At 47.9% G+C, this 22,673-nt stretch overlaps 1 protein-coding gene across 3 annotated transcripts in view; it reads right to left on the bottom strand.

Moving 5' to 3' along the window:
* The window catches only part of ATL2 (atlastin GTPase 2), a 96,301-nt gene that overhangs the window by 37,465 nt on the left and 36,163 nt on the right, over positions 1-22,673 (bottom strand). For 2 of the 3 annotated variants that reach the window (XM_074989195.1, XM_074989197.1), the window contains exons 2-3: positions 20,761-21,005; positions 5,113-5,247 (exon numbers count right to left, since the gene is read on the bottom strand). In XM_074989195.1, the coding sequence (XP_074845296.1) occupies positions 5,113-5,247; positions 20,761-21,005 (380 nt within the window). Of the gene's footprint in view, positions 1-5,112; positions 5,248-20,760; positions 21,006-21,769; positions 22,083-22,673 lie in introns of all 3 variants that reach the window. The other variant, XM_074989196.1, reaches the window with a different exon arrangement.

Here is a 22,673-nt window from a genome sequence, read left to right as displayed (position 1 = left end):
AGGTGCCCCAGAGAAGGAGAACAGAAGACAATGATCAAGTGATTTATCTCCTGCCATCCATCTCCTGCCCTTGTTATGAAGGCTAGGGCACCATACTTTATCCCTGGCTAATAGCCATTTATGGACCTAACCTGCAAAAATTTATCAAGCTCTTTTTTAAACCCTAATAGAGTCCTGGCCTTCACAGCCTCCTCGGGCAAGGAGTTCCACAGGTTGACTGTGCGCTGTGTGAAGAAAAATTTCCTTTTATTAGTTTTGAACCTACTACCCATCAATTTCATTTGGTGTCCCCTAGTTCTTGTACTCCATACCCTTAATCATTTTTGTTGCCCTTTTCTGAACCTTTTCCAATTCCAATATATCTTTTTTTAAAATGGGGCACCCACATTTGCACACAGTATTCCAGATGTGGACATACCACAGATTTATATAGAGGTAACATGACATTTTCTGTCTTATCTATTTCTTTCTTAATGGTTCCCAACTTTTTTTTTAGCTTTGACTGCTACTGCATATTAAGTGGCTGTTTTCAGAGAACTAATGACTCCAACATCTCTGAGTAGTAACAACTAAGTCAGACCTCATCATTTATATGTATAGTTGGGATGATATTTTCCAAAGTGCATTACTTTACATTTATCAACAGTGCATTACATCTGCCATTTTATTGCCCAAATCACCCAATTTATTAAGATCCTTTTGTAGCTCTTCACAGTCCGCTTGGGACTTAACTATTTTGTGTCATCTGCAAATTTTGCCACCTCACTGTTTATCCTTTTCTTTCCCAGATCATTTATAAATGTTAAATAGGGCGGGTCCCAGTACAGACCCCTAGGGGACACCACTATTTACCTCCTTCCATTCTGAGAACTGTCTTCTTATTCCTACCTTTTGTTTCTGATCTTTTAACCAGTTACCATTCCAAGAGAGGACCTTCCCTCTTTTCCCATGACTTAACTTTGATTAAGAGCCTTTGGTGAGACCTTGTCCAAGGCTTTCTGAAAATCTAAGTACACTACATCCACAAGATCCCCTTTGTCCACATATGCTTGTTGACCCTTGCAAAAAAAATTCTAATAGATTGGTGAGGCACAACTTCCCTTTTAAAAAAGCCGTGTTGACTCATCCCAAACAAATCATGTTCATCAACGTGTGACAATTCTGTTCTTTACTAGAGTTTCAACCAGATTCCCTGGTACTGAAGTCATACTGACTGGCCTGTGGTTGCCAGGATCACCTCTGAAGCCCTTTTCAAAGATTGGCATCACATTGGCTATCCTTCAGTCATCTGGAACAAAAACTGATCTTAATGACAGGTTACAAACTATAGTTAGTAACTCTGCAATTTCACATTTGAGTTCCTTCAGAACTCTTGGGCAAATGCCATCTGCTCCTGGTGACCTATTACTATTTAGTTTATCAATTTATTCCAAAATCTCTTCTAACACCTCAATTTGAGACAGTTCAGATTTGTTACCTGAAAAGAATTGCTAAGGTTTGGGAATCTCCCTCACATCCTGAGCCATGAAGACTGATGCAAAGAAATCATTTAGTTTCTCTGCAATAGACTGAAGTTCTGTTGCAACAGTCACAGTAGAAAGGGGACAGACAGAAAGAAAACAAGGGACAAGCTGGAACTAGAGTGGAAATTGTGGTGTGTTGCTCCCAACTGCACCATCAAAGTGCTTGTTTTGGCCCCAGTGAGGGTTTCTGATGACCCTGGTGGCCCTGGGTCTGCTGGGCATGGCGCCTTCTGGCCGCTCAGCTCCTCCTTCTATTAGCATTCCTCTGCTGCTGGGGGAACTGTCTAATAGGAGGCTGAGGGGTAAAGTGCCTGCGCTGGGTCGACTGAGTATGAAGACCCAAGGAGCACAGAGGGGCCCTCGAGTCCTTCAGGCTGTGCAGCCTTTTGTCACTTTTCTGAAAATAAGGACAGACCTTCAAAGGGTAGATCCTGTATGGTCTGTTGGACCTCAGAGGGAAGGCCAGACACTTGTAGCCATGCCTCCGATGCATGACTACTCCTGAGGCCACAGCCTGGATGGTGGCATCCACCGCATCCAGCACCACCTGCAGCACTACCCTGGATATAGGTTTATTGTCCTCCAGCACTGCTGTAAACTCTGATTTAGTCTCAGCAGGGACTAGCTCTGAAAAGCAAGACAGGGAACTAACAGTATTGTGTGAATATCTGCTGACCAGAGCCTGCTGGTTTAGCAAGACTCAACCGTAGGCCTCCTGTGGAATAAAACTTTTTTGCCATAAAGGTCCTGACATTTGGCCTGTGTTCTTTGGGGATAGGCCCTGGAACCCCCACCTCTTTCTATGATTTGCTGTGTCCACCACTAACAAGTCAGGGGCAGGTGGGCAAAAAGATTTGTTGCCTTGGGAGGGAACAAAATAATGTTCATTCCTCTCCATTGTGGGCAAGGCAGTGGCTGGAGTTTGCCAAAATGTCCTTGCCATATTGGCAGTTTTTTGATGATCGGCAACACCACTCTCGTAAGATCTGAGGCAGAGAGGATATCTGTTACTGATCTGTTTCGTCCCTAACCTCCTCCACCACTATACCCAGGCCCTGGGCCACCCGGCACAGCAGCTGTTGGAATTCCTTGCCATCTTCCATCACCAGGAATGCTGAGGACCCTGCCAGGGCCTCATCCACTGAAGAGGAGGACATGCCTACCACCTCAGAGCATACAGGTAAGACTGGTAGGCCCAAGTCCCCTGTCTGAGTCCCCAGCAGCTGCCATGTGGTGCTCAGCACCTGTAGCGGTATGCTTGCCAGCAGGGCAGGCTACATCAAGGGCAACATTTGGTGAGCTGCTACAAGTATCAGCACCTGGCCCACCAGTGCTGGTAATGACAGTGCCGAGGGTCCAGATGTCTGAGGACAGTACCTACAGTTGGGACAGTGCCATTACTGGTGCCAACACCAAGGAAGGGGCCTCCAACGTGCTAAGAGGACCCTGTAACTATTCCAGAGGGGGTGTCCCCAATGATGCAGGCTGCTCCGAATGCAGCACCTGGGGAGTACCAGGTGCCCTAGATGGGAGTCCTGCAGTTTGCCCCTGTGTTTCAAGGAACACCCACAGGGTCCAGAAGGGCCACTGCAGCATCCCCTGTGCAGACATCTGCCACCTGTTGTCCGCAGAATATCTCCTTCAGTGCCTGTGACTATTAAGGTGGGATATCCTCATGCTTCTGCTCTGCACTGAGCTGGAGCAATACAAATCCAACTTCGAAGCCAATTCTGATGCAGACAACCAGGACAGTGCCATAGGACACGGTGCCTGCACAAACACCTGGTGGTACCCTTCAGCCATTGCTGGCTGATAAGGTAAACTAAGCGGGTTCAACGCAGGCCCCCTGGGTTGCTCAAGCTGGTCCAGTACCAGAAACGATGTGGCCCTGGTAGTGGAGGTACCTGCGTGGTGTCTTGTGTTGGCACCAGCACCTTGGGTAGCATTGCACATGCAGGTACAGTCCCGGCGCTGTAATTTGTAGCCCTCCGGCATCAAGGACAGTCTCAGAGTGCGAGCTCTGCCTCGTGCCAGCGTCGATGCATGTGCCTCATGACCTAACTCATGGTGCAGCATAGGAGATGCCTGGGAGGTCTACCAGTGTTTCACCCTCTGAGGACTGGCCCAGATCACACCTCCTCCTTACGAGGCACCAGGGACTGGCTCCTATGGCACCTTGGAGCAGTAGGCACCATTGCCTGGTCCCAGCCTCGGGAGCCTTCTGATGGCATCAAAACAGATGATGGTGCCAGAGCACTCTCCACCAACAATGCACCCCTCTGAGCTCCTGCTGGAGACACATCTGGCCACAAGGCTGCTTCCATGAGCAAGACTTTCAGCATTCTGGGTTTAAAGGTCTTGCAGATGGGGCAATGCTCGCCAAGACGCCCTTCACCAAGACAACTCAGGCAGGCCCCGTGCGGGTCACTTCTGGACACTCGTTTGCTGGACTTGGAGCAGTTCTTAAAACCCGGAGAGCCGGGCATCCCCTGGAGGGGCAGAAAGTCCTGCATTGGCTCTCTAACAATCGAGCACTAACTATGAATGTTAAGAACTATTTACACTATAGATAATGGCTACCAGCCGAACCAGAAATGAGAGAAAGGGAGCTTCAGCAACCAATAGCGTGCTGAGAAGGAACTGACCGGGGGCCAGGGTGTGCGGTGCATATATTGGTCGCCATATCGGCACCACTCCAGGGGGTACCATTCCAATCCTATGGCTGCTGGCTAGGGAAAAATGCTTCCAGCAACTGGGCATGCACCAGCACACCCCCAGTATGGAATGCACATGAGCAATCATGAGCAAAACTAAAGTCCTTCTGATAAGCATAGGGTTGCTGACTGTCCTAAGTATAAAAATTAAGTATGAACCCAAAACACCACATCAATATAACAGCCAAAAGAAGGATGGGTAGTGTTCTTTTGTACAAAAACAGAAAGGGCAATATTGTTCAAAAAAGGAGGACTCTCCTTCCTTAAACATTTTTATGAAAAAGAAACAAAACAAATTAGGTATGAAAAAATTAATTTGTGTTTTTATAAATTTGTTGTTTTTACACAAAACTACTGGAAAATAAAAATTAGTTTTGACTTTTTAAATGGGAAGAATGTTTTTGCATGAGTCACATAACTACATAATTATGAATGAGTTAAATAATATCTACAATCTACATAGTATTCAAATACCTTAATATTTTTGATACGCAATTTCTTATTTAATATTGTGGAAGGAAAAATATTGCTCGCATCAAATTTTTTCACAGAACACCTATTCACACTGCGCAGAACAGCAGTATTTCACAGAACAGTTTGGGAAATGCTGTGCACAGCAACACGCGAGCCAAAAAACTCTTGTATAGTGGATTTGATTTTGGCAAAAGACTTCTGAGTGAGACTAGAATTTCTCCCTCTCCCCCCGCAGTACCCAACACATCACAAAAAATGTTGTTCCTAGAAATTGTTGGGATTAATACAAAAAGAGAAGGTAACTGAGAAACCTGGGATACCCAACCACTTAAAAACCAAACTCATGCAGGCAAAAAAAAGCTTAAAGAAGAGTGAGTCTACTTCACCATAGACATGTTTACCTTTGTCCCATCAGACTTGTCAATTACAAACACTTCACTCCAAATCTGAATGCCAGTTGTTTCTCTTTCACATCCACCTCTCCATGTAAACCCAGTCAATGGCTCATTGTTCCCACCTATCCAACATGAGGAATTCTGTTAAGAGAAAGGCAAACTTATTCAACAGCAGCAGGAATGCTTGCAGAACTATATTTTAGCACGCTTCCATACCACTTTCTTAATATAGGCTGTCAAGTTACAAAAAGTCCTAGAGAAAAAGGTTGCTCAGCTGTACTTGGGACCCAGAACTGTCTGCACCTGAGGTGCTCAACTTGCCTGTGTCTTCACAGCTTCCTTTGACCATTAGGGCTTGCGTGCGTGCACAATCCACCCCACTCCTCAAAACAAGGGCTGCACCCATTATTTCACAGGATCATAGGACTAGAAGGGACCTCAAGTGTCCTCTAGTGCACTCCCCTGCACTCATGGCAGAACAAAAACATCTAGACCAGTGTTGAAACTGAGACCATCAAACACCAAACAATATTTTTTAAATGTGGAACACCTATGAAAATTTATTTCACTTGTTGATGGTGCTGGTTCCTCAGCAGTAGTATTTTCACTCACTTCTGCCCTTTTTAAAAGAAATGTAAGTTACTCTTTTTACTCACAGTTAGAAATAATAAATTCAGTAAATCACATATCACATGCACATTGGCCAATATCAACCAGCTGACAGAACAACTGCCACACCAGCATAGCACATGTGCTGCACGTGGTTGCTACACCCCCATATAGATAGGAGAAGATCGGAGGAGAGGGGAGGCTAGCACCACATTAGCCAACCTTGGTGCACAGCCAGATTCTTACTGCTCTTGCAAGATGCAGAAATAAAGTTATATTTCATTATTTCCCATTACTGTTCTCAAAAGTGATTACTGTAAAACTAAGTTATTTTGCCAAATGCTCGCAGCACACCTGCAAGCTGTTCACAGAACACCAGTGTTAGAAACACTGATCTAGACCAGCTGTGCGCAACCCATGGGTTGCAACCCCCAAGGGGGTCACGGATGTGTCCCTGGGGGTCACAACTCTTTCAAGAGCCACTTGCAGCTCTGAATGCTGCTGCCACTGACTCCACTTGTGGTTCTGGAGGCTGCTGCCACTTAAAGATTAAGCAGTGGCAGCCTCCAGAGCCGCAAGTGGAGTCTGTGTGGCAGGGAGCCCCGGAAGAGGAAGCCAACAGGGCAGGGAGGTAAGGCTGCAGGAGAGTTGGGGGGGACGGGTGTCCGCGTCTGCCCTGCCAGAACTGAGTTGAGGAGGCAGCAGTGGGGAGGCAGTGGTGATGGCCGTGGAGTAGCAGTACGCAGAGCTTCTTGCTTCTGTCAGTTAAAACCTGGGGATTGGAGGTGGGGGCGTTGGGGCTGATGGAGGGTAAAGGTTGGGGATGGGTCTGAGAGAGGTTAAACCTTGGGGAGGGGAGGTCCACAACACAAAAGTGAAATAAAATGAGGGTCATGGCTGAAAAAAGGTTGAGCATCACTCCTCTAGACCATCTCTAACAGGACTGTCTCTAACCTGCTCTTTAACTTTTAACTTTGACTTCCCTACCCTCCAACATATTTACCTGTCCCCCAGGTTAGTGTCATCTGCAAATTTGCTGAGGGCACAATCCATCCCCTCCTCCAGGTCATTAACAAACAGTACTGGCCCTAGAACTGAACCTTGGGGCACCCCACTTGAAACAAGCTGCCAGCCAAACATGGAGTCATTGATCACTACCTGTTGGGCTCAACCATTTAGCCAGCTTTCTATCCACCTCACAGTCCACTTACCCAACCCATACTTCCTTAACTTGTGGGAGACTGTATCAAAAGCTTTGCTAAAGTCAAGGTATATCACATCCATTGACTTCCCCATGTCCACAGAGCCAGTTACCTCATCATAGAAGCTAATCAGTTTGGTAAGGCATGACTTGCCCTTGGTGAATCTGTGTTAAATATTCCTGATCACTTTCCCCTCTTCCAAGAGCTTCAAAATGGATTTCTTGAGGGTCCCCTCAATGGATTTTCCAGGGACTGAAGTAAGGTTGACCAGTCTATAGTTCTTGATTGTCATCCTTTCCCATTTTAAAAAATGGGCACTACATTTGCCTTTTTCCAACCATCCAGGATGTCTCCTAATCTTCACAAGTTTTCAAAGAGAACGGCCAAAGGCTCTGCAATTACGTTTGCCAATTCCCCCAGTTCTCTTGGATGCATTAAATGCAGACCCATGGATTTGTGTACGTCTAGCTTTTCTAAGTAGTTCAAGCTGTTCTTTGCCCACCAATGGCTACCCACCTCCTTTCCATACTGCACTGCCTAGTGTAGTAGGCTGGGAGCTGACCTTGTCAGTGAAGACAGAGGCAAAAAAAAAAAAAAAAAAAAAAAAAAAAAAAGCAGTGAGTACTTGAGCTTGTCCCACATCATGTCACTAGGTTACCTCCCCTCATCCAGTAGCAGCCCCCCACCTTCCCTGATCACCCTCTTATTGCTGGCATGCCTTTAAAAGCCTCTTCTTACCCTTCATATTGCTTGCTAGCTGCAGTTGCAACTGTGCTTTTGCCTTTCTGAATACTCCCCTGCATTCTCCAGCAAAGTATTTATACTCCTTGGCCATCTGTCCACACTTCCACTTCTTACATGTATCCTTTTAGTTTAAGCTCAAAGATGTCCCTGGTAAACCAAACTACCATATTTGCTTTTCTTATTGTGCATTGGGATGGCCAGTTCCTGTGCCTTCAATCTAACCAGCAGCAATGAAGCAAGAGTTTCTATGAAGACCTTGACTGCCCTGCGAAAGCAACTCTTCCTAGCGACAAGCTTCTCCTGTTAGGTGACTTCAACACCAGAGTCGGCCAGGACTGTAGGACATGAAGAGGTGCTGTGGCATTACTGAGTTGGTAACATGAATGCCAATGTCCTCCTTCTGCTGAGCTTGTGTGTAGAAAGTGATCTCATTACCAACACACTCTTCAGGCAGACCAATAAATATCAGACCACATGGATGCACCCAAAATCAAAACAGTGGCACCTGACTGACTATATCAGTTGCAGGTGGGACATTCATGATAAGATCACCAGGGCCATGTGGGGAGCTGAGTGCTGGACTGATCATAGACTCATCATATATGTCCTTATGCTGCACATCACACCACTGTAACGCAAAAAGCCAAAGGTTGTCAGACCCTCCTTCAACAATGGGAAGCTGCAACATATTGGTCATCATGAGCAATGCCTGCCTTGATGACATGCTGACATCCCATAGTCCTGTGACTGGAGACCCATAAAAAAAAAAAAGTGGGACCAGTTTAAAACCCTGGTGACGGAGTCAGCCAACTTGACACTAGAACTAAGAGTTCACGAATACTTGTTTGACAAAATGAGGAGGCCATCATGAAGATCTTTGAAGAAAAACAGAACACTTTTATAGTATTGCAAACAACCAGACCTCAGATATGACTGTTTCAAGCACCTTCAGAGTCAGGCACAGACTGCACTTCATAAAATGCAAGATGAGTGGTTGGAGAGAAAAATCTGATAAAGTCCAATACTACGTTGACACCAAGAGCTCCAAGATGTTCATCAGTGCTATCAAATCTGTATATGGACCTTCAAAGCCAAAGTACTACACCTCTCCTGTCTGCAGATGGCATGACCCTCCTAACGAAGAGCAGCATCAACAACAGATGGAGAGAGCACTGGAGCAACCTTCTGAACAGGCCCTCCACCATCAACCCTGCAGCCCTAGACCAGACCCCTCCAAAACCCATGACAGACTATCTTGATCTGCCCCGTACAATGGATGAGGTCAAAAAGACAATCAGCCAGACCAACTCTGGCAAAGCCCCTGGGATGGACAGAAGCCCTGCTGAAATTTTCAAGGCAGCAGGACCAGTGTCACTGGAAACCTTTCACAGCATTTTGACCAGCATCTGGGAAGATGACAACATGCCCAAAGACTTTAGGGATGCTACAATCATTTCACTCTTCAAGAACAAGGGCAATAAAGCTGACTGTGGAAGTTACCAGGGCATCTGCCTCCTCTCTACTGCTGGGAAGATCTTGACTCGAGCCATCCTCAACGGTCTGATCACCCGCATCTCAAGGAGAAGCCACCAGAGACAGTGTGGTTTTCTGGCCAGGCTACAGTACTATTGACTTAATGTTTGCTGTTCATAAGGTCCAGGAAAAGTGAAGAGAGCAAAACTTGGCTCTATGCGCTATCTTTATAGACCTGACCAAGGTATTTGACACACTCAGAGAAGCGCTGTGGATTATTCTGTCAAAATTCAGTTGCCCAAGAAGATTCAACCACCTTATATACCTGTTCCATGACGACGACTAACTTTTTGAATGGCAAGTTTTCAGATCCATTTGAGATATCCAATGGCATGAAGCAGGTGCGCGTGCTGACCCCAGTGCTGCTCAACCTCTTTTTCACTTGTGTCCTCAGCCGCGCAGTCAGGGACCTGGATCACGGAGTCTACATAAAGTGCAGGCTTGATGGGTCACTCTTCGACTTTCGTTGTTTGCATGCTAGAACCAAGAGGCTTGAGAGGCTCACCCTTGAAGCCCTTTTTGCTGACTGGGCACTTATGGCACAGAAGGAATCTGATCTCTGGCTTATTGTCAAGTTTGCTGAAGCCACTTGCCTCTTTGGTTTGACCACCAGCCTAGGAAAGACCCAGGCGCTGTTTCAGCCCGCTCCAGGATCTGCTGCTCTCCCGGCTTCAATCTTTATTGAAGGAACAGAGTTAAAAAGAGTGGAGGGGCTCAAGTATCTCAGCAGTGTGATAGCCAATGCTGGCTCCCTTGACAAAGAAATCCATGCCAGGATCAGCCGGGCACTAGGACATCTTAGAACACAAGTGTTGGATCAGCATAATATCCAACAATCCACTAAACTGAAAGTGTACAAGCCTGTAGTCCTGACCAGTCTCCTGTATGGATGGGAAACATGGACCAAATACAGAAAACGTGAAACTGCTAGCGTGCTTCCACACATGCAGCCTGAGGTCAATACTGCACATTCGATGGCAGGACAGAGTCAGGAACCTGGAAGTCCTCGTCAGAGCATGAACCACAAGCACTGAAACCCTGAGGCAAGTGGTGAAGGAGGAGGGAACAATCAAGTGAGTTTCCTGGGTGAAGAGGAGAAAGTGGGGCAATCAGCCCCTTCTCTAAGATGCTTGTACACTAATGCTCGAAGTCTAGGGAACGAACAAAGGAAGAATTAGAGGCCCTGGCACAGTCAAACAAGTATGAGGTGGTTGGAATAACAGCGACTTGGTGGGACGAGTCGCACAACTGGAGCACGGTCATGGAAGGTTATAAATTGTTTAGGAAGGACAGACGGGGGAGAAAAGGAGGAGGAGTTGCGCTCTGTGTGAGGGAGCAGTATGATTGCTCAGAGCTCCAGTATGAGGAAGGAGAAAATCCAGTTGAGTGTCTTTGGGTTAAGCTTAGTGGTGGAAGTAACAGAGGTGATGTTGTAGTTCGTGTCTGTTATAGACCAGGGGAATGTTGGGGGATTACTGCCAACATTCTCCAGCCATACATTTATACTCCTCCTTCGTCAACTGTCCACTCTTCCGTTTCTTGTATGCATAGTATGCAGTGGATGTAATATACCTCGACATCAGCAAACCTTTTGATACGGTCTCCTACAACATTCTTGTCCATAAGTTAAGGAAATATCAAAACAAAAAGCAGTCAAGTAGCACTTTAAAGACTAGCAAAATAGTTTATTAGGTGAGCTTTCATGGGACAGACCCACTTCTTCAGACCATAGCCAGACCAGAACAGACTCAATATTTAAGGCACAGAGAACCAAAAACAATAAGCAAGGAGGACAAATCAGAAAAAGATAATCAAGGTGAGCAAATCAGAGAGTGGAGGGGAAGGTCAAGAATTAGACTGAGCCAAGTATGCAGACAAGCCCCTATAGCGACTCAGAAAGTTCCCATCACAATTTAAACCATGTGTTAATGGGCCGAATTTGAATATAAAAGCCAGCTCAGCTGTTTCCCTTTCCTGAACAGTGCGATAATTCTTCTTCAGTAACACACATACCTTTAGGTCATTGACAGAATGCCCCATTCCATTAAAATGCTGACTAACTGGTTTGTGGATCTGGAGTGTTTTGATGTCTGTTTTGTGCCCATTGACCCTTTGTCTAAGGGAATTAGATGTCTGTCCAATATACAAAGCATCTGGGCATTGTTGGCACATGATGGCATATATGATGTTAGTAGAGGAGCATGAGAAAGTGCCCGTGATTATGGATTGGATCCTTGAACTATAAGATGGATAAGCTGGCTTGATGGTCGGGCCCAACGGGTAGTGGTCAATGGCTCAATATCTGGATGTCGGTCTGTTTCAAGTGGAGTGCTGCAAGGCTCAGTTCTGGGGCCAGTGTTATTCAACATCTTTATTAATGACCTGGATGAGGGACTGGACTGCACCCTCAGCAAGTTTACAGATGACACAAAACTAGGGGGACAGGTAGATTCACTGGAAGGTAGAGAGAGAATCCAGAGGGACCTGGATAAGTTGGAGGACTGGGCCAAAAGAAATCTGATGCGGTTCAATAAGGAGAAGCGTAGAGTCCTACACCTGGGGGCAGAAGAATTCCAAGCATTGTTACAGGCTAGGGACCGACTGGCTCAGCAGCAGTACAATGGAAAGGGACGTAGGGGTTATGGTGGATGAAAGGCTGGATATGAGTAAATAGTGTGCCCTTGTAGCCAAGGCGGCTAATGGCATACTAGGGTGCATTAGGAGGAGCATTTCGAGCAGATCTAGAAGTAGTTATTCCCCTCTATTCAGCACTGGTGAGGCCACATCTTGAATATTGTGTCCAGTTTTGGGCCCCCCAGTATAAAAAGGATATAGAATTGCTAGAGCAGGTTCAGCAGAGGGCAACAAAAATGATTAAGGGGCTGGAGCACAAGACCTATGAGGACAGGCTGAGGGATTTGGGCTTGTTTAGTTTACAGAAGACAAGACTGAGACGTGATTTAATAGCAGCCTTCAACTTCCAGAAGGGGAGAAACTGTTCTCAGGCGTGTCAGATGGCAGAACAAGGAGCAATGGTCAGAAGTTGAAGAGGGAGAGGTGTAGATTAGATATTAGGAAAAACTACTTCACCAGGCAGGTGGTGAAGCACTGGAATGTGTTGCCTAGAGAGGTGGTGGTTTCTCCATCCCTTGAGGTTTAAGTCCTGACTGGACAAGGTCCTGGCTGGGATGACTTAGTGGGGGTTGATCCTGCTTGAAGCAGGGTGCTGGATTAGATGACCTCCTGAGGTCCCTTCCAGCCCTGAGAGTCTGAAAACCCAGCTTCGCTGGCCAGGGCATGTCATATGAACAGAGGACATAAGAACTCCTAAGCAACTCCTTGATGATGAACTCTTCCAGGGCAAAGGGAATCTAGACAGTCTTTATATCTCCTGCAAGGGCTATGTGAAGGCCAACATTGCTCCTACTGGATTAAAGCCAACGAAGCTAGAGCAGCATGCAGAAGACCACATTGGCTGGTATGCTCTTCTACAACACGCATGACAGCTTCGAAGAGCAGTGATGCATATGCCTGATTGAGGAGAGGAGAGGAGAAAAGCAGCAGCAGCAGCCACACCGACAGAGCCAGGACAATTCCCTTGCCCCAGCTGTGAACACCCATGCTGTCCAAGGTTTGGACTCGGCCACATGCAAAGTCCACAACCGATGAGCCTGTGCAAGCTCAAGACATCATCAGCCATGACAGACCACCAATATATTGGGATGGCCAGTTCCTGTGCCTTCAATAAAGCTTCTTTAAAATACTGCCAGTTCTCCTGAACTCCTTTTCACTTCATATTAAGCTTCTCATGGGTCCCTCAGGTAGTCAAAGTCTGCTCTTCTGAAACCAAGGGTCTGTATTTTACTGTTCACCTTTCCTCCTTTTGTCAGAATCCTGAAATCTACCATCTCACAATCGCTGCAGCCAAGGTTGTCAATCACTTCTACTAGTTCTTCTCTGTTTGCGACAGCCGGTCAAGCTGCGCACAGCCCATGGCTGGTTCCTTCACTATTTGTACCAGAAAGTTATCCTCAACGTTCTCAAACAACTTCCTGGATTGCTTGTGCTGCTGCTACTGAAAACCTTAAACACTCAAGTTTACAGTGTTCTTTCACTTAACTTTTCGTAAGGCTGCAAATTGCAGCAGTATCTTACTCTCCTCCCCCAAATGGGGATTTATCAACACATCTGTCATTTTAAAGCCACAAATAGTTTTGACAACAATAATTTGAAGTGGCCTGGGATTGAGTGTCAAGAGTTAGGATAAAATCTGGTTCCCCTGAAGTCAGTGTCAAAACACCTCATGAACTTTAACCTTAAGGTGAAACACTGACCCTGCTACTTTTAAATGGCAATAATTTAGCCTGGTGAAAACTCACAGGGAGGTAGTGTTAGCCTATATCTTCACAAAACCAAAAAGCCATCATGTAGCACTTTGAAGACTAGAACAATAATTTGGTGATGAGGTTTCATGGGGCAGACCCACTTCCTTAGATGGAGATATTTACCCTGGTTCTCACTATCAAAGATGGATGAGTTCATACCATCATGCCTTTAATGCCCTTCCCCCACTAGAGTGCCACTTAATTTTGCATTTCATATTGTTTCTACTACCCATGGGAGATGGCTGTTCAAGATCACTGTTCAGTGAGCAGATGAAAAATACTTGAATGCAACTGGTGTTCATTTACATAAATGCTGCCATGTAGATTATAGGTTTGTTTTCTGAGAAATTTAGAAAACATTTAATTGCTCTTAACTACAGTTCAAAACGTAAACTCAGTAAGGGCAAGAATAACAATGACTGAATAGATTGAAGCCACTGATCTTTTTAAAGGCCACAAATAATAAACTAAAATTCTGTAGTACAGGTTCTGCCTCCCAAAACAGGCACACACTGGTCCGACAACATCCCCGGTCCAACAGGACTACAGATGTTACAGTATCAGAGTTTAAGCTGTACTTCCTGCTATTTTAGCAGAAGGAATTAATATCGCAACACACCGCCAGCAAGCAGAGATTGATTAGATCAAACTGCCAGTGCTGGTATTGGACACATATCCTAAAACAATATCTATGTAGACTATGGGAGCAGAAACAGCTCAATCTTTTTTTAGGTTAGGGTGTCTTATACCCAGAAGCCATGGGCAAGTGTGGAAGAATATAGGAACTCGCACATGTGCATGTTGAATAACTTCCCTTTTACCCTCCAGTCCACTCCACTGTTCTATACAGCTTCTCTCCTTTCCTATATATTCTGCCTTAAGAGAATGTCTTAACTCCTCTGCCATGCTTGGCAAAGGTCCACTACCACATAAGTACAGAACAAAAACTATCCTATTCAGCTTGTCCTTCCTTGTACATGTTTTGTTTTAGTCTACTGAGAAACAGGAACTGAAATTCCAGAACACTGAGGAAGCCAGAGCTAGTAGTTAGGCTGGACAGACCAACAACATTAATTCGAGACTACGTGTATATGTAGCATGTTGGAGATGATTTAATTGTACCTTATTTTTAAATGAGAATGTAGTATTTTATTGAATTTAAATAAAAAAATCCAATACTCTCCTGAACTGTAGCATAAGAGGCAGTATGGCACTATTCCCTGGAAAGGCTGAAAGCCCCATCTGACACTAAGACTACGTCTACACTGGAGCACTACTTCAAAGCAACATCTTTGAAAGTAGAGACTTTGAAAGACACTCCTTCGACACCTGGCACCTACACATGCGCCGGGGCTGGCACCATCTATGTGCAACATCAAAATAGCAATGCGGCACATCAGAAGGGGCCAACTCGGATGCGGAAAGAGAGCGCTGATACATACAAGCGGCCCCTTTTGAAATAAGGGGCCAGGAAAGGCTGCGGACATGGGGCAGACAAGCCCTTCTGGTGCTGCAGCAAGCAGTTCCTTTAAAGAGCCCCTCCCAAACACACTTGGCCTACATAGCTGCCACAAGCCCCACAGACACAGTGCCCACAGGAATGGATGCAGAGCAGTGGCAGCAACTTGACGTCCTGCTGGCTGCCACCAGTGGAGCAGGCACCCTGCTAGGTAGCTGCCCAGCAGCTGTTGGCAGATGAGCTCTCCCCAGGGGCAGAATGGGACACCCTAGACAATCAGGCCCTCCTGGGCCCCCCCAACCCTGGGTGCCCTGATGGTTCTGGAGCCACCCCACCAGCTCCGAGTGGTGGGAGCAACTCATCATAGGGGAGAGAGATTACAACCGGTGGCTCCAGAATTTCTGAATGAGGTGGTAGACCTTCCTGGAGCTCTGCCAGTAGCTCACCCCCACACAGACACCAGGACACTTGGATGCAGAGCGCCCTCCCTGTGGAGAAGAGGGTCGTGATAGCTGTCTGGAAGCTGGCCACTCCAGACAGCTACTACTCCACAGGACACCACTGTGTGTGCAAGAACACAGTTGTGGCTGTTGTCATGGAGACAAGGAGCCCCAAGCACACATCCACTGTGGGATGGGGGCAGGGAACCAGAGAGGATGCCCAGGGCGGGCCGGGCACATCCCACACACCCTCACAGGTACCTATGTCCCCTCCTCGTAGATGATGTGCACTCTGAACGCCCTGCTTCTCCAGAGGGTCATCTGCATCGGGGACCTGCACATTGCCATCATGGGCTTTGCCGCACTCAGGTTCCCAAATTGACTCAGGGCCCTTGACAGGACCCCCATACTCATCTGTGCCCCTGAGCACAGCAGGGGACAATTCATCAGCAGGACAGGCCACCATTCCATGGCGGAGAGCCAGGGCCAGTTCCAGGAAGTGTACATGGGCTGGCCTGGCTCCACCCAAGGTGCGCGGGTCTTCCGCAGCTCGGGCCTGTGCTGCCAACTGGAGGCAGGGACCTACATTCCCCAGAGGGAGATCCCACTGGGGAACACCACCATGCCCCTGTGCCTGGTGGCCAACGCCACTTACCCGCTCCAGCCCTGGCTCATGCGGCCCTATACGGGCCACCTCACCACCAGCCAGGAGTGGTTCAATGGACAGCTCAACCATGCCCTCCAGGCGATTTAGTGCACCTCTGGTTCCCTGAAGGGGCAATGGTGCTACCTCCTCACCCACCTGGACATGGGCATCCTCAGTGTTCCCCAGGTCATGGGCACTTGCTGCATGCTCCACGTCATGTAGAGAAAGGGGGAGGCCTTTGTGCAGTGGTGGGTGGTTGAGGCTGGCACAGGCTACCCCCAGCCACCCGCTGCCCCTAGTCACCAGGCCCACCAGGATGGGATCCACATCTGGGAGGCCCTGTGGCAGTAATTTGAGCAGGGGGCCCAGTGAGCATCACCTCAGCCACCCCCGGTGGGCCTCCCACACTCTCCTCCACCCTCTGCACACTAGCCCCACAATGAACACACAGAGCAAAGGGGTTTGGGGAAAAAACTGTATACACATTGAAAATTAGTAAACCTTTGCATATAACTTATTTTTGACAAACAATGAGAACTATTTACATGAGGAGGGTACTTGGTTGGCCCAGCTGTTGGCCCATCACTCCAGGGCAGTCGAGGGATGTGAACCCCACTGGCTCCAGCTCTCACCCACCCCTGTCTGGGGTCCCCAGGAGGCTGCACAGGGGCGGGGACCGCAAGCAAGTAAGGCCGGGGCTCAGACACAAGCCAGCATTCATGCCCAGCGGGATCCCTGCCTAAGGGGCTGTCAGGTGGGGCCACCAGCTCCCGGCATGAGGCCACCAGGTCATCGAAAGCATGCATGAACCCCACCCTGAGGCTTCCTGGCATCAGGCAGCTTCCCCCTTCTCGAAGTGGAGGTGCCACTCTGCAAGTTCAACCTGGCGCTGGAGAACGGCAGTTACGAGCAGGTCCCCGACGGTTTGCCTCTGGCTCTGGCCAAAGTGGGCCCCGTCCCAGAGCAGGTGGTTCCTCCCAGCAGCCTCCATCTGATGCTTCCAGGGTGGACTGTCCAGGACCATGGACAGAAACATGCTCTCCTGGTCCTCGCATGGTGCAGCTGCAGAAGGCAGGGGAAACCAGAGGAGAGGAAAAAAGGCCCTGAGTACCAAGCCCTGCCCTATGGCTCTCACACACCCCATCTCCCCCATGGGCGCCAGATGCTCATCCTCTGTCCCCCATCCCCGGGTACAGTGGCCCTATGGACAGCCCCTTGGTATGGTCTTCCCCCCATCCACACCGGGGCAGGTCATTGTGCTCTCCATGGGAGCAGATGCTAACGCGCACTGGCAGCCATGCCACCATCCCAAGGCCATGGTCTGCCTGGGCCCAGGCAGGCTGGGGTATGCTGGAGGCGTGGGGGGTCCCTGGCCATGTATGGTGCCCTGGCCCCATGCCCTGGGGATGCGTGCCCTGCGGTATACATACCTGAAGGTCCACCACCGTACTCGGGGTGGGGGGAGCTCGTCAGGCGGATACCAGGCTGGAGATGCAGGAAGGGAGGTCAATGACCAGCTCACCCTCCTCACTGGAGCACGGTGCTTCGGTGCCCAGCTCTGGATGCAGCCCTGGTGTAGTGGGGCTGGCCTCTGGACCTGGCTCCTCCTCTGTGACCTGCTGGGGCTCCTCGTCCGTGGTGTCCAGGCTGGCTTGGGGGAGGTGGTGTCCTGGGGGTCCAGGATGGTCCTGAGCTCCTAGTAATAGGGGCAAGCAGCAGGCGCAGCCCCTGAGCAGCTGGACAAATCCCGAGCCTGGGCGTAACTATCACAGCTCCTTGACCGTGCTGCGGACATGGTCAGGGTGACCCCGGGTGGTCAGGCCCTTGGCCAGCTGGGTAAAGGTGGCTATGTTCCGCTGCTTGCTCCCCATTACGTGGAGCACCTCCTCCTCACCCCAGAATCCCAGCAGGTCCTGAAGCTTGGCCTCAGTCCAGGAAGGGCTGTGCCTCCTACCGCCCCCCTCCCCCCCCCCCGCCCCATGCGTGGAGGCTTGAGAGCCATGAGATGGCTTGGAGGGGGAGCTCTGGAGATACTCAGGTGGCAGGCTGGTCTCCATTGGCTGCTGAGGGTCTGTATGGGGTGTGCAAGCACAGCACATGTGATGGCTGCTGCCTGCATGCTCTTAGCTTCCTGTAATGGGGTTTCTGGGTCCATGGGGCTTTAAGAGCCACTGTGCACACAGACCATAGAGCCCCGCAGTGGCTGGACAGCACATCTCCACCTACCAGCGGACTGCCACCATGGCGGACCCCACTATTTTGAAGTAGCAGGACATGGAGCATCTACATGTCCTTTTTCGACATTAGGCATTAGACATTGACACTGACGACATTAGACATTGAAGTAGCACTCTATTCCCATTTTCTCACTGGGACAGCGATCGACATCTCCACTCCTACTGTCAATTAACCTCCAAGTAGAGTGCAGCATGTGTAGATGCGATGTGTGCTACTTCGAAGTGGCAGGCTAGTGTAGGCGCGGCCTAAGAGATTTAAGTTTAGAGTCCCCATCCTCCAATCACTGCGGAGAGTCAGGATTAGAAGACTAGTCTGGCCTGCATCCCTCCTGCACCTCTATCCTCCAGGTAGGATTCAGGACTTGAGCCAGCCATCCACCAGACACCCACCCTGCCTGCCTTGCTGATGCTTAGGAGTTTCTCTCCCCACATCCCCCTCTACCTCCCGCATTGGCAAATTGTCCTTCTACAGACCCTAGGGTGTTTCAGGCTGCTTTTCCCAATGGCCAGGCCAAGACATCCACATGGGAGGGTGGCACAGCTCTCGCAGGCAGGCTTCCAGGGGTTGTGGGGAGGGGCAGAGAGAGCTTGGGAGGGTAAGTGGGAGAGGAAGGGAGAATATGCCCTCAGTTGGTTCTTAAAGAAGCGGGATAGTATGTACTCATTTAAGAACAATTTAGGTTTGTGATTTTGGAAGACTCGGGCAATGCTGAAGTCCAAGGACAGCAGACTGACAGGAAGAGACTGCAATCAGCAACAGGCAGAGAGCTTCATTTCTCACTGATGTGGGGTCCTCATCTTTGCACAGTCCTCTGACTAACAGATGTTTGGTAAGATTTTAAGTCCTTTGTATGATGGGGCAAGTGAGCTGGGGAAAAAGTGCTAAAGAATCTTGGAGAAAAAGTGCTGTGGACTGGAAGGTCTACATGGTGTGATAGGCATTCAAGGCCTTAAATCAGTTAGTATACCTCCTCCACAAGTCCATCATCTTCTATGCTGCACTTTATACACATGGTGTTCTCCCCAGATTCATCTGGAAGCTGCTATCCATCAAGTCCTCCCTCCACACCAATGGGACTCCAACAAAGTTAATTTAACCATTGTAGGAAACTAAAGATACTTACAAAGAATATCTGATCACAGAACTGAAGACCAGTATTACTACAGCGCAGTGCTTGCCAAACTTTTTGGCTTTGGTTTTTGAGAAACCCCTATGCCCCCCCCTTCTTTACCATCATCCAGCCCCCTTTTAACAAAAAATTCAATTTAAAATAAAACAAAGACTTGATATAAAAATGTTATTTGAAATTAAAAATAAACACAAATAGTTTTTCTTGGCCCCTTGCAGGTACCTGGTGCAAATCACAGCTGGCCCTGAGCCCTGTGCTAGCTGCCAGAGCTGCCTGAGCCAGCTGCCTACCCGAGCCCTGCGCTGCCAGAGCCACCCATCCAAGCTGACCAAGTCCTGCACTACTGGGACCAGCCGCTCAAGCCCTGCAAGCCAGCCACCCAAGCCCCCCCTTGCCAAGCCAGGCACCCCTCCCCATCCCACACCCACTCCCCCTTGCAAAAGGCAGCTAGCTCTATGTGGATGTTCACCGGCTGCCTGCTTTTTATAGTGGCTGCACCAGGTTGCCCATGTAAAATGGCAGGAGCTGAGAGCTGGAAGCAAAAGCCAGCTTTTCCTTTGGGAGGGGGAAATGATGGTAGGGGGCTGGGTCACCTTGCACTGCCGCCCCCCCCTGCCTCCCAGGTTTGGGAAACCATGCTATAGTGCATCACACATCAGCATCCCTCCTGTACATTCCTGCCCATGCTCCCTAGGGGGCTGCTCCACTACCCCTTTTATTTCAGGGCTTGAAATGCTATGCACACCCCTCTTCCTTCTCCCTCCCATGGAAGGGTGTGTGCGCACCCCTATTCCCACATATCAGGATACCCTAGTCTCTCCCCCCATGCCACTATTATTCTTCCTGTCTGGGAGACAGGTGATTCATGGTGTTAATACATTAAACCAGTGGGAGAATGCGCAGAGATGAGATAGAGGCATTATTATGCTGCTGGATTAACAGGCAAGATCTACCAATTCTTTGAGACAACTGGAGAGGTGCTTGCAGCTGTGCTCATCAGATACTCATGCTCCATTTTTCTTTAGGTCCCCCCACCCCATAATCAATAGGGTTTGGTAATGGATGCCTAGACTATTTCTTGAAATGCTGGAAACAACTGGATGCTGTATTCACATGTTATCACATTGCAGACATGCCACCCCAATGAGTGCAAATTCCAACTATTTTTTTTCTTTTAAAGGAAGGTATATAAACAAGGCCTCCAAAGCAGAGAGCTACCAGATTAGCTGATCTTATTTATTCCTCCAGAAATATCCTTTAACTACTCACCCTGTTGTACATATATCTAAGCATGAAGTCCAGTAGAAAGGATTTCCCTTTGCGGAAAGCCCCTGCTACAGATACAACTACTATATTGAGATCTTTTATGTGTTCCTGAAGCAAAATGTGCTCCAATGCCCCTTCATCAAGTTCAAAGTTATGGTCATCTTCACGTGCAAGAACAATTTGTATAGGACAAGGTGGCTTCAAAACAGTTCCATCTTTCTGGTCAACTGCCGTATCCTCATTTTCATCTAGAAAAGATTTGAAAAGATAGTCAATAAGGATATTCTATTTTTTCAAATTCAGATAATAAAATTACAGTTCACACAATTTTGCCACAACAGAAGAACCAATTAGCTCAAGAACTTCTCACTAAGCGAAGCTGGTCCAGTGAAGGATATAGTCATACCCCGAGATACACCCATTAGAGTTACAAAAATTCAACTTTAAATGACACTCCTAGTAACACCCCTTCTTCAGCTTACGAGGACCGATTTGGAGGCTGGTGGCTCTGGTAAGCAAGCACCGAGGGGATGGAGTTGGCTACATTGGTCTTGATGAAGAGGCATCGCCCCTCGCCAGCTGGGGGCCCCCTGTGCCTGCCTAGCTCCCCATGCGGCCAGCCCCTGGCAGCACCCCCTCTCCCTACCTAACCTAAGTTGCACTCAGGCTGGGCTGCCTCCCTGTGCCCTGCTCTGCCCTGCCCACCCCCTTGCACTGGATTTAATGGGATTTGGTGGTGTTTTAGCATAAATGGGTGTACATTTTGGAGCTCAGGAATGCATAAAATTTTTTCCCATTGAAATTAATGGTAATTACATTTTTGACCTACGAGAATTTGCCCTAAGAGGGGTTCTTCAGGAACGAATTACCTTCGTAAGGCGGGGGAAGATTATTACCCCACCCACCTTGGCTCAAGGTGTTAGAGACAACATAGCTACAGCACTGCACGTACACATTTACCATGGCTAATTTAATGACATATGGATCAAAGCATATTGGTATGAAAGATGACCTTGCAGGTTCTGTCAATTGTCTCAGGCTGATTGGCAACATGAATTGTTTTCCATTCACAGGAATCTTGTCCCCAATGGCAGTTTTCTACGTCATATAGAAACTCTCATCTATATTTCAGCTCTCTAATATGCTACAGAGCAGTATCCGTATCTTAACACTTCAGACTTCAGGAGGAGTTTTGCATTCCAAAATTATCTTTTCAGCCTTAATATTCCGAAAATTTTCAAAGAACTTCGGAAGCGTAGCTTCCGCCAAACAAGGACCTTTGTGCTTCTTCCCACGTGAAAAAATGCAGTTTGATCAATAATAGACTGTAACAAGATGACAAAACATTTTTAGAACATTACTATATTTCCATTAACAGAGTGATAGTTTTGGTTTTTCAGCTTGTACTAACATTATCTAGGGATTCAGAGTTACACTGAAAGACACTGTTGGAATTTCTAAACAGCCTTTACAATTACAACAATACTGATTTTAATCACTAAGTATATATAGGGAGGTTTGCAATGTCAATACTGCTTATTAATAATTAGCTAAAATGGAACACAGCTACAGGTTGCACCTCTCTAACCAGGAACACACTGGTCCAACCAACTCCGAGACTGGTATGGTTTTAATTAGCCAGATGGCCACTTACGGGTGTGGCCAAGTTTCCCAATGTTCCCATAGTTTGTTTACAGCCACCAGTCCCAGCTCTGTGTTCTGTACTGTTATTTAGCTGTAATCTACCCCTAAATGAATTCTAAGAGCCCAGTAAGCAGTGGAAGAGTTGGTAATGTGCTAGAAAATACTGGCCTATCATCATCCAGCAAATCCACTTGTCTGGCACTGGTCAGGTCCCAAGGGTGCCAGATGAGACAAGTTTAACCTGTAGAAGCCGTTTTAAAAGAACACAGAGA

Source organism: Carettochelys insculpta, chromosome 3 (assembly GCF_033958435.1).
Source record: "Carettochelys insculpta isolate YL-2023 chromosome 3, ASM3395843v1, whole genome shotgun sequence".
Lineage (NCBI taxonomy): Eukaryota > Metazoa > Chordata > Testudines > Carettochelyidae > Carettochelys > Carettochelys insculpta.
This window is presented reverse-complemented; position numbering and strand designations above follow the sequence as displayed.